General features: G+C 38.4%; 1 protein-coding gene and 1 long non-coding RNA gene across 7 annotated transcripts in view; one reads left to right on the forward strand and one right to left on the reverse strand.

The window, feature by feature from the left end:
- LOC106878718 (uncharacterized) overlaps positions 1-13,645 on the forward strand; it is a 157,845-nt gene that overhangs the window by 139,174 nt on the left and 5,026 nt on the right. Inside the window, exon 4 of one of the 2 annotated variants that reach the window (XR_008266602.1) lies at positions 11,799-11,970. The exons of the other annotated variant lie outside the window; for it this stretch is intronic. This is a non-coding gene — a long non-coding RNA (uncharacterized LOC106878718). Of the gene's footprint in view, positions 1-11,798; positions 11,971-13,645 lie in introns of those variants that run through there. 2 annotated transcript variants of the gene reach the window in all.
- LOC106878716 (transcription factor COE1) overlaps positions 1-13,645 on the reverse strand; it is a 341,839-nt gene that overhangs the window by 120,191 nt on the left and 208,003 nt on the right. For all 5 annotated transcript variants that reach the window (XM_014928021.2, XM_014928022.2, XM_014928020.2 and 2 more), the window contains one exon: positions 6,793-6,874. In XM_014928021.2, the coding sequence (XP_014783507.1) occupies positions 6,793-6,874 (82 nt within the window). The remainder of the gene's footprint in view (positions 1-6,792; positions 6,875-13,645) is intronic.

Genomic DNA, 13,645 nt, shown 5'->3' on the forward strand with positions numbered 1-13,645 from the left:
GTCTATCATCCTCAATCATGGCCTTGTGTTCGTTTTACTCACCTTCCAATAGAGAAGATGGCGGCTGGTAGAAGTGGCAACCAGAATTGAAGAAACGGAAAAGGCCGAATGGAGACGGATCTCCCCGACCCTGCACCCACCCGACACTTCAGTACCATCTTACTACACAATACTACATGACATTCTACCCCACCACGCCTTCTCACACCCCTATCTGTATCCACCCTCTTTGTTTTGGGTTATTCACATAAAAACAACATGGCTGCTTTCTATCCGCCAACCTCTACCGTCTTTTTCACGTCACACGTTCTTTTATCTTCAGCATCTCTTTCTTTCTTTCTTTTTTTTCTCACGTACACACACGTATACACACACGTATACACTTTTCTGTTATTAAATCACTAGTTCACGACGCGTGCGTATGTGTAGACCAACACAGTGGCGCCTGTATATAAGTATACTGCATAACCTACGTGAATTGTGTGTGTGTGTGTGTGAAGGTTTTAGTTCTATATGAGTATATTAGTAAATATCAGTTTATAATGTTGATTGGGATACAAAGAAAAAAACATAAAAGCGAGTAAATAATATTAATAATGATGATGATGATGACGACGACGACGACAACAGTAATGAGGCAGCGGAACAGTTATTTTAAGAACCGCTATTCATAGCCTCGAGGAAAAATACTAATCATACAAATGAAAAAAAAGAAGAAAAAAAGAAGCAACAACAAAGAAACTACCCCTCACCAAAAAAATACAATCCCCACCACAAATAACAACAACAATAACAAAGAATTTCGCTGTCTTTTCTCACACATTCTCGATGCACCGAAGTCAACTTTAACAAACACAACAACAAACAATACATAATCACGCTTAGGTACACATACGTACATATACATATATATATGTGTGTGTGTGTGTGTGTGTGTGTATGTGTGTGTGTGTGTATGTGAGTAGAGAGAGAGAGAGAGAGAGAGAGAGAGAGAGAGAGAGAGAGAGAGAGAGAGAGAGAGAAAGAACACATGAACATCTTTATATAAAATCTGTGTATGCACACACATGCACACATACATATGACCATATGTTTATGTGCAGAGGATTATGATGTGTGTGTGTGTGTGTGTGTGTGTGTGTGTGTGTGTGTGTGTGATGCACACTGAGGTAACTATCGCCCTTGAGGAAATTCTAAACATTACATTTCTAATTTTAACGCTCCATTAAGTCAACACGTTTAATAACCCACCAACGGATAGCACCCCCCTCCCCCACCAAATTGATTCAATCATATATAACACAATTTGCACACACACACACATCTTAATTGCTTCAGTGGGGCACCACCTTCAAGAATTATCGAATGAATCAACTCCGATTGCTGGCCTTTGAAACCATTATTATTATTATTATTTAAACTCCGGCTTTCTTGGAATTCCTGGAGCCCCGCATGCATAGCGAGCTTTCTACTTGCTATCTGTTCTTTTCGTCTAATACTCTCCTGATTATTCTGGCCGTGTCAAGGAGACAAACCTTTTGTAACAGCTCTACTGGGGACTCGATTTCCATTTCCGTTATATAGCTCTTGATACCTTCACTGTATTCAGGGTCGAAAAATAAAGTATCAGTCACATCCTGTGCTTGATGGAATCGACTGCCTACCCCCTCCCCAAATAGCGGGCTTTGTGCATATATTAGAAACCACTTTCATTTGCCACAGGGGCATCTAAAGAGGATAAGAACTATAGCGAAGGCAACTACAACCCCACAACGACGACAACAACATGGAGAACTGCATCTACAGCATAGACAACAACAACAATGCAGCGAAGGAACTACTGACACCCGCCTCTCCTTCCGCAATAAACGGGTAAAATTAGCTAAAATAAAGGTAAGGAGGCGTGTCTAAATCAATGAAGTATGGAAAATTAGTTATAACAGTGAGTGGCCTGACTTCCTGTTTCCCTTCTATCACTCCCCCACCCCACTAATCTTGACAGCCGGCCTCTCATAACGGAACAGGACCAGCTTGGAAGCGAGGCGAAGGTTTGAGGGTTAATGCTCGGTTTTCCGTCCTTTATAATTAAACTGTATAAAATCTTTCACCCACACATACTTACTATATGCATAACAATACACACAGAGAAACACATAGATGTATATATGTGTGTGTGTGTGTGTGTGTGTGTGTGTGTGTGTGTGTGTGTGTGTGTGTGTGTGTAGTGGAGGTGCAATGACCCAGTGTTTAGGGCAGCAGACTCGCCGTCGTGGGATCACTTGTTTTCTTTATTCAAAACTTGGACAGAACTTATGGGATGACCTGATGTATATAGATCCAGTAGAGTAAAATAGAATGAAGAGGTCCACAGACGAAAAGAAAAAAAAATGATTGAGGACTACCGATCTAAACCAAATGATACATTCGCCGCGTCCATAACCTTTCCCATTCCGGCCATTAATCTCACCCGGTTAATCCCTATACAATATCACAACACACTTATTGACACTTTTCATATCTACATCTTATTAACTTCCCTCTTCATTACCATATAGCAGTTAATTAATACCCTACCCCACACGCCTGTAGTACAGTCGTACTTCATTAAGTCATTCGGCCTTGAATAAACCTCAGGGGAATATCGCACATCCAATAATCAATAGTAACATATATATATATATATAAATATATATATATATTGTGTTAGGTCTCTTCTACAATGGAGTACCACAAAAACTGTCCGCTGTTCAAAAAATAACGAGTGATATATGTCAGTGCTGTTTGTGCACGTGGTTCCGTTTTTATTGCTGATGATTGCACTTGGTTGTTGCATATGAAACTTCGAGTTAAGTTGTATTATGTCCAAAGGAATATATCGTGAAATCATCGCCTCTCTCGCTATCTATCTATCTATCTATCTATCTATACACACATACACATCACAGGGACATGGACAATATCTATTTTAGATACTGCACAATGTAAATAAAAAACTGGAACAAATACACACATATTCATATATTTATATGCACATCTTTGTATATATATATATATTTACATTTACATGTGCACACGCACATACATGTACGTATAATAACACGCATGCATATCTCTCTGTATAGAGGTGGGTCTGTCTGTCTCAGTATATACGAATGAACAACTGATTCTGGATGTGTAAGTGTATATCTGTGAGTGATCGTGAATGTCTGCGTGTGCGTGTCTATACCCATTTGTCTCCTCCACCACCACCGCTCACTATATATACACACATATATTAGCAGCACCAGTATGTTTATACCATTCAGCACACACAACTATCGTCTCCCATCTGTTCCCCGAATGATTTAGCCACACCATCTGCGCCAATGCCTATCTGTGCTTGCGTGTACATATGTATATGTGTAGGTTCGTGTGGGTGTGGCTGTTCATGTGTCTGTATGTGTATGCATGCGTGTGTTAACGGATGTGAGTGTGCCTATCGTTGTATATTTCGACATTTTATTCTATTTCATTTGATTTTTGTGCCGATCCAAATTTTTATCTTTCTCTGTGTGTGAGTTCTACGTAAGTATGCGCGTATGTTAGCATGTGTATATATATATACACACACATACATCCGTATTTTCATACATATACATATACAATCAAACACATATACGCAGATCTATCTATCTATCTATCTATCTATCTATCTATCTATCTGTGTGTGTATATATATATATATATATTTATATATATATATATATATATATATATATATATATATGAGCATATGTTCTGACTCCCTGTGTCTGTACGTGTGTATGCGCGCTCGTGGGTGCGTATATGTATGTGTTACTGCGCATGTCCTCATATGTATGCATGTTATTTACATTAGACGTGTGCTTGTGTGTGTGTGTGTGTGTGTGTGTGTGTGTGTGTGTGTGTGTATGCATGCGCACGTGTGCGTACGTGTTTGTGTGTGATTGCGTGTCCGTGCGTGCGTGTGACTGATAGTTTCGTGTTACATCGTCCGGCGAACACCTGTCACGAATTTAGGGACACTAGAACAACAACAGTACCCGCAACCGACTACTTCCATCCCCCTCCCCCCGCCACTGCTGCTGCTACTACCACCATCAATAATAACAATATTGACAATAACGACAACAATAATAATAATAATGAAAATATAATAATAATGATAATAATAATAATGAAAATATAATAATAATGATAATAATAATAATGAAAATATCGCTAATTGTAATAGCAACCATCATTATCATGCACGTCGTTATCATCATCGGCATCATCATTCAACAACAACAACAACCGTTGGATACTGGTGCTAGCTGATGTTGTGGTCAACAGCTGTATCAATACCAACAGCAGCAACAACAAAAACAAAAGCAACTGGACCAACACCACCACCACCACCACCATTACTCCATCCCATATCAAAGCTAGCAGCAGCAGCAAGCGTAGCAGCAGCAACGGAGTTGTGCCCCCTGTTTTTAAAATTTTAATTTCTTACTTTAACACAAGGTCAGAATATTTGGCGAGAGTTGGTCAGTCGATTAAAGCAGCCGGAGTGACACTTTGTTTTCTAGCGTACGAAAGGGTGCAAAGTAAGGTTGGCCTCGGTGAGATTTGAATTCAGGAAATAAAGCGCTTGAACCAATATCGCAAGGCATTTTGCTTGACACACTTTTGGTTCTCATAACCCAACGCCCTTCGTTGTTGTATTTGCTTCGAATTTTGACAAAAATCCAGCAATTTTGAGGGCATTAAGCTTAGTCGATTACCTCGACCCAAGTACTCGGCTTGTTCTTTATTCTGTCGACCACGAAGTCTGAAGGGCATTGTTGACCTCGGTGGTAATTGAACTCAGAACATAAAGAATCGGAATGGATGCTGCTAAGCATTTTATCCCACAAATTGCTAACGATTTACAAATTTACCCAAGAATGTAATTTTTAAATTTCATTCGCCGAACCGCTATGTTACAGCGACGTAAAGAAGCTAGCACCGCTTGTCCAGTGGCGGGGATTGGCTACATACACACACACACACACACACACATACATACATGCATATAAATACACACACACACACACACACACACATATATATATATATTTCAATATAGGTGTATATATATATATATATATATATATATATATATATATATATATACATATATATGTATATATATATATATATATATGTATGTGTGTGTATATACATACGTAAGTACATACACACACACACGTATACATAGTTTTTAAAAGATGGCAGATTAGCTCTTCTTGAGAGCTGGCTGTTATTTCCATTAAATTAATGACCAAACAAGGGTAAAACCATTGGCTTAGCATAATCAGGTTAAATTATTTCCCTTAACACCGTAAAGAATAAAACAGAAACATGGCCAGGGCTGTTTTTGTTTTTTTTTACTCTATATTTTTGTTCTTAGAATTTATCGTTATTTTTTGTAGGGTTTCTATCCTATACAACATAAACTTGTCTAGTTTTGTAGGTTCCAGGACACGGGTAAGATGGAGCGCTGGTAAGGGATAGAGTTACTGTTGTCGGCGGTGGGGATGCAGTGGTTATTTTGGGGCGTTACTTGTGTTATGTTGGCGGTGGTAGTCATGGTCAAAGCATTGAATGATTCTGGTAAAGATGGCGTATGTAGTTGAGAAATTCAGGAACGACAACTGGAACACATAAAAACTTCACTACAATACAATAGGTTATATCCCTGTCAGCCCGACTCCCTCTCTCTACCCCCTGTGTGTGTGTGTGTATATATATATATATATATATATATATATATATATATATATATATATATATATATATATATATATATATATATATAGATATAGATATATATAGGCATACATGAAAAAAAAACATATATGCAAACGTGTGTGTACGTATCTATCTATCTACATATGTGTGTATATATACACATATATTCACGTACGTATAAATATATATATATGCATATCTATCTATCTATCTATCTATCTATCAACAAATTGTATAGAAAAAACAACCTTCAAGAATATGTATATGTGTACACGTCTGTTCATGCATACACACACGCAACACACGTAGACTCGTACACACACACACACACACACATTCGCGCGCATACATGCACAAAAACACTGGTAATTCCCGATGTATACAGTTTCATATAAGTGAATAGAGAAAACAGAATGTTATTTTCCGGACCGATGCCAACATCAATAAAGACATCAAGATGGAACATTATAAAATTGGAGAAACTGTGTCCCCAGCTTTCAGGTGGTAGAATGATAGGATTGGAGTGACGGAGAGACTGACACATACATACATACATACATACATACATACATACATACATACATACATACATACATACATTTATAAGGAACAACAGACAAAAAAAAGAGAATGAGTCAGCGTGAACAAAATGTAATAGGATATATATGCGCATGCGTATGCTATCATATATATATAAACTTGTAATACATACATATACGAATATATAAATTTTAAAAGAAACATTTATTTTAGGGTGATTCAATGGATTTACATGCTGTGTGTGTGTGTGTGTGTGTGTGTTTGTGTGAAGTGACTGATAGATAGGTACCAAGATAGATTGATAGATGTGTGTACGTGTGTGTATGTGTGTGTCTCTGCATGCGTGTGTGTGCGTGTGTGTGCATATGTGTGTGTGTGTGTAGGGGGGGTGTACTGCACGTATGTGTTTATATTTAAATATAGAGGAATATGGATGGCATTGAAGAATTCGCTTACTTGGAACCGCCGCATGTCCCTTGGATTTCCAGCATTTTTTAAGCAGTTCTGATTACACTTCATGAAAAACTTGAGGAAGAATCTGCAACAGAAATAAAGAAAATTGTAAGACCCTGCAATGACGAGAAAAAAATATATATATATATATATGCACACACACCCAACACCTACCCCCACTCACGCACGACATACTTATACATAATATGCTGACACCTTGTTATGCCGTCCTCACCAGCAAATCTAAAGCTCTGTACGTAAGCCTTCGATTCGCTGGAAATGGGAACTAAATTCTACCTTCATATATTTAAGAGAAGAACACAGTTGGTAGCATTGTCCAGGGGAGTGTATATCCTCGAAAATATGTTGAGATGGTCTCGGCCTTCACTAATAACTCCCAGTCGAATAGGGCCAACTTAGGTCGAACTATCAGCCACGAAAACATACATTTACAAACGACACGTGACAACAAGGACGAAACATCATTCTAGTTGTGGTTGCTTTTATTGTTACTGTAGCTACTATTGTTATTGATGTTAGTATTGTTGGGTAACATATCAGTTTTGACTGAGCAGAAATCTATTTTCGAAGCTGTTTTAGCTGAGGCTAATGAAGTGGTATTGATCTGTATTTACTGACCAGTGTCCATGGTCAAGCGTGTGTGCTCAAAACGAGCTCAGACGGTGACGTTTTCATTTTTTCGTGCCTCAGGAATTAATTTATCCGATGTAAAATTCTTTATTTTAGATGACAGGGTGTGTGACTTACAGGAAATTTGGTAACTATTTCAAGCCCGTCGGTGGCTCAACGATGTAGAGTCGTGTTGAAGACGGTTGTGTTGTGCGTGTGAATGTATATGTGAGTGTGTTTGGGTGAGTAAACATCGTTGTGAGGATAGATGTGACTGAGTAAGTGTTTGTGTTGTGATGCTATACACCGATGCATGTCCGCCTTGTGTGTACGTATGTGTATGTGAGAATATTGTGAGTACGTGCGTGCACTCACGGGTTTACTTGTGTGTGTGTGTATGTGCATGTATATGTAATAATCTGAGTGGGTGTATGATTGTCATAATGTGTGCATAGGTATGTGTCTGCGTTTGTGTGAGTGAAAGTGTATGAGTAAATGTGTCTGCGTGCGTGCATATATTTATGTGTGTGAATGTGTGTGTGTGGTGAGGGCGGGCTGGAGTGTGATGGTGTGTGGGGGTGGAATGTATATGTGTATGAATGATCATATGGTGTGTGTGTGTGTGTGTGTGTGTGTGTGTGTGTGGAGCCTTGTCTGTGTCTATCTCTATGTGTGTGTGTGATGCCTTTGCGCATATCTGAATTCCTCGGAATACTCCGGAATCTATTGCCGAACACATTCACATGGAGAGCAGCTGTGTTGCTGAGACCATGTGACAGTAATTTAATTACTCCATGTGCTTCCTTGTTCTTGTTACTGTTGTTGCAAACCACCACCACCACCACCACAATAACAACAACCCCCAACCTCATAACCAGCAGCAGTCGCCGCCAACACCCCTACCACACCGTCATCACCTTTATACCCAATGCTGATAATTTTTCTCTTCATTATAGGTGTAACATTAATTAACTAAATGCGTTAAAACCTTACAACATTATGTATAGTATTTTGTATGTCATCCCCTAATATATATATGTGTGTGTGTGTGTGTGTGTGTGTGTGTGTGTGTGTGTGTGTGTGTGTGTGTGTGTGTGTGTGTGTGTGATACCAGGAAATATGGCCTACATCAAATAATTTGTAATTTAACTTCTTTCAAATTTCTTAGTAAAGATACAAAATAATGGAATGAATACAAAATCTCACAAATCATTCACTCCCTCTCCTTTTCCCTCTCCATCTCCTCTATCTCTATGATTCTTTCTCAGTATGTGTGTGTTGGGGGTGCTTGTGTATGTATCGTTCTTTTACACATTGCTTGCCACTAAGCCTAGTATATGCACTCATCCTGTACCTCTTATGTTAATGCTCTCTACATCCCTCTTTCATTTATACGCTGTAAAACTTGACGGGAGAAATCGACCAATGAACCAACCAAACAAAATTTATATCGGCTTTTAAATATCCTCAGTCATTGGACCACGGACATGAGGCACAAAGCCTTGAAGGGATGTAGTCGAACGAATCGACCCCAAGGCATTTTTTTAAAGCTTGATACTTATTTTATAGGTTTCTAATGCCGAACCGCTATATATATATATATATGAATATGTATGATTGTGTGTGTACATTTAAGAGTCGAAGTATTATAACAACAACAATAAAGACTTCTTGTTAAAATGCTTTGTTGTATGACTTGAAAGTAGATTGTTGCTATTTCTAACAGATCTGGCGACCAGGTAATGGTTTCGCTCGACAACGTGAAAAGAGGGTAATCTAAAAGACTAAGCGAACGAACAAAGGAGGATGTGTGTGTGTGAAGGGGGGTGGGGTGAGGTAAGAGCAATGAAGGAAGAAGATGAAAAGAAGGAAAAAAAAGTTGAAAGGTGATATGTATCAATTGAAGATAGCGAAGAACGAGTGGAAGACGAACAAGAAGAACGGGCGAAGCGACGCAAATATAAACCAAACAAACAGCATCATGTTTGTAGGGAGAGGGTGGGATGGCATGGGAAGATGGGCGGAATTAAAACAAGGCGAAAGAATAGAGATTAGATAAAGAACGAGCGGAAGAGACGGAATTATCTGGAAAACACATGGACAGCAGTGGATGTAATGCTAGAATGGCACATACATACATACATACATACATACATACACACACACATGCATGCATGCAAATTTCAAACACATACACATACATATGTATACTAACATACATACATACATACATACATACATACAATATAAATTATATATTGTTGGCTTAAATGTTTCGTTCGACTTTTCTTCAGAAAGTTTTTGGTGTGACATTGAAATATTAAAATTTTCCGTCCAAAGTTTAGAATAAGAGTGAGAAAGAGAAATAAATAGATAAATAGACAAACAAAGAGATAAATAAATAGATAGATAGATAGATAGATCGATAGATAGATAGATAGATAGATAGATAGAAAGGTAACTGGATGAGAGAGCATGTATAGTATATACAGATGGGAAATGAAGGCGAAAATGAAGAACATGGGAGACATAACGTGGGCAATGTTAGATGGTTGACGTGGGATGACGAGGAAACAGGAGAAACATTAAGAAAGTGAAAGTGAAAGAGACGGAAAGTGAGAGAGTTGGGGTAAGAGGTAGAGAAATGAAAGTCTAGTAATGGGAAATAGAAAATCATAAGCATCGAAAGAGAGAAAAAGAAACAGAAAACTATTTCTGTGTTTCATGAGACTGGCGAGTGTATTACAAGGGAGATAACTCTAAACTTTGATGCTATGCCTTACCTAAAGCAGTTTTATGTAATATTCCGTTTTTGTTTGTTTTTCACATTTCCTTTTCAATTTTTGTTCTTGATTTTATTCTTCGCTTATTGATTTCACCGTGTTCTTTAGACTCGTGTCTGATTATTGCATCCCCTTTTTCTTATTGATTGTTATTGGTGTTGTTGTTATTTACGATAATGATGTTTTTGTTGGTTTCTTCCCTTTTCATTCTTTGAGATATTGTTGATTCTTAGGTGTTTGTTTTAGTCACACCGATTAACGCCATGCTGCGACACCGCCTTCAGGATGTATTCGATCGATCATATCGATCTCAGTGCTTTGTCTGGCTAAGTTCTTATTTTGTTGGCCTCGTAACGGACGAAAGACAATGTCAACCTTTCTCTGCGGCCTTGTACTCAGCCGACTGCGAAACTACGCAACCAATGTACTTGCATAATGTGTACACACACACACACACACACACACACACACACACACACACACACACACACACACACACACACACACACACACACACACACACACACACACACACACTTTTATATACACAGACGTAGCTGTATGGTAAGAAGGTTGCTTTCTAAACACATGGTTCCGAGTTCATTTCCACTGTGTGGTACCTTGGGCACCTTCGGGCCGACTAAAGCTTTGTGATTAAATTTGGTGAACGGAAACTGAAAGAAGCCCTTCGTATACGTACATGCTGGGGCTCTGGGATATGTAACATATTGCCTAAATACCAATCTTGAGAAATTAGGCTTCTCAAAACGAGAAAGCTAATATATATATATGTAAATCTACAAAGTTGAGTTGATTTCCCAGAGATTTACAGGCTGCACTCCTCAAGTCAGATTATTAGATGTAAATTATAACGAAGATGGTGACAGTAAATAGTAATGATATCAATAATAATAATAATTGCTATCATTATTATTATTATTATTATTATTATTATTATTGCTGTTCTTGCTTATTGTTAGACAGTGATATTACTGTTGTCTCTTTTGTTTATATTGTCTTTAATTTTCTGATTTTTAATCCGTAGTAGTAGTAGTAGTAGTAGTAGTAGTAGTAGTAGTAGTAGTACCCGTCGTCGTAGTTGTAGTGAGTTTAGTTGTTAACGGTAGCAGAAAATGATTGAGAAAAAACTGGATGAAGCGTACGACAGATACATGTGTAGCAACCCTTCGTTTTCTCTCTCTTTCTCTCTCTCTCTCTCTCTCTCATTCTTCTCTCTACGTTTATCTTTTATTTTCTACATATGTTCTGTCTGTCTGTCTATCTATCTGTCTGTCTGTCTCAAAGACAAATGCACGTATTCCTCTCGTAAACACGCATACGCGTACACATTCCCTCTCTAACTTCCTCCGACTGTCTGTCTGTCTGTCGGTCTGTCTCACGCATATGTCTTCCAATTAGCAGATGTACGCTGTTTCGCACTGTTTGTAGGTGTGCACGCGAGAGAGCATGCATGAGAGTATATGTGTGTGTGTGCGCACGCGCGCGTGTGTCTAAGTCTACACCTGTGTGTGTGTCAGTGTGTGTGTTTGGGGTTATCTTGTTGATATTCTTCTCTTTTCTCTTTCGTTCTAAAAGTTTATCATCCAAGAAATGGTGATGGTGGCGCTGGTGGCAATATTGGTGCCATTGGTGGATGAGAGGATAACAAACAAAAGAAAAAAACAAAAATAATGACGATAATAATGATAATATTTAAAAAGGGAATGAAGAAGAAGAAGAAGAAGAAGAAGAAGAAGAAGAAGAAGAAGAAAAAGAAGAAAAAACAAAAACAAGGAAATTACGCGGCAAAATAGCAACAAACTGCACAAAGATAAAAAAACAACAACAGCATTAACAAAAATAACCCAACAAAAAGAAAGGCAAATGAAAAAGAGAGAGGGGGAGGACCTTGCAGCTAATCCTGACCAAGTGAATAGATTCAATAGCTTATCTGGAGAAGATAAAGACAGAAATACCTTGGCTGTCTTTTAGTTTTTATTATATACTTTTTTGTTTGTTTGTTTGTTTTGTCTTTGTTTTTATGTGTTTCTTTTGAGTGTTTCTTTTCTTTCTTATTCTGGGAAGTTCTTATAAAAAAACGAAGACGCCGAAAAGGTTAATTTGGTGCAAAGAAAAGGGTTAAACAACAATCACGACCCCCTTTTTTTTGTATATTTTGTAAGAAAGGGACTAAGAGAGAACAAGAGAGAAAGGCAGAGAGAATAAGAGACGGAGAGAGGGAGAGAGAGAGAGAGAGAGAGAGAGAGAGAGAGAGATTTAAACCATTGTCTCATGCACAGCAGTGATACACATCCACACAAATTTATAGATGGGTGCTTGCGTATATATATATATATATATATATATATGCATATCCGTAGGATGTGTATATAGGATGATAATGAAGCTGGAGCTGCTGCTGTCGATGATGAATATGATGACGGTATCTACTCCGAAACGTTACTCAGTACTGAGCTACGAATTTACGTAAGTCTGAAACATACCTGTACCTCTCCGCCATTTAGATTTCAGTTTCCATAACACGCCCACCATCAACACCCTCATCACCACCACCACTACCACCAACACCAGCATCCCTGTCACAAGCTTCATCCTCATCGCCACCACTATCACCATTACAACCACCACCCGAACAACTAGAGCTATCAAAACACCCCTTCTACTTTCGACATCCATCCTGTTTGCTCTACAGCCATTAAAACACCATCACCCACACTACCACTACTACTACTACTACTACTACTACTACTACTACCGCCACTACATTACAATCACTAAATCGTCATATCATCCAACACTCTCCTCAGATAACCACCGCCACAACTACCAACCACCACCACCATCACCATATTCTCCGCCACCACCACTATCATCTTACCAACCGACCACTCCCGATACAACCACCGTCACCACTGCCACCGTTACAAGCTTCATCCCCATCACTATTACAACCATCATCAGCATTATCATCAACAACATTGATATTCACCGTCACCACCGACATTACAACAACCATTACCATCATAAGCATCACCAATCCAATCACCCCCCCTCTCCTCCCCCTCACCTTCCCGATCCCCCCTCACTACCAAGCCCAAGTTATAGTGGACGTGATGGAGTGTCACGGTGCCAAGAGCAGACATGTTGGCAGAGAGATGACGATACCAAACAAAAGAACAGAGAGGAATAGACCAGACTCCTCATTTCACTTCTAAATTGTGTCTTTATCAAATATTCATAATTGGATTTCATCAATTAATAACTGCCTTCCCAATCACTTAATTATTAAAGTCTGTGTACATGCGTATATGGATGTATGCGTATGTATATGTATATATATATATATATGCATGTATATATGTATTTGTATGTATATATATATATATATATATATATGCATGTATATATGTATTTGTATATAT

Source organism: Octopus bimaculoides, chromosome 22 (assembly GCF_001194135.2).
Source record: "Octopus bimaculoides isolate UCB-OBI-ISO-001 chromosome 22, ASM119413v2, whole genome shotgun sequence".
NCBI classification, from domain to species: domain Eukaryota; kingdom Metazoa; phylum Mollusca; class Cephalopoda; order Octopoda; family Octopodidae; genus Octopus; species Octopus bimaculoides.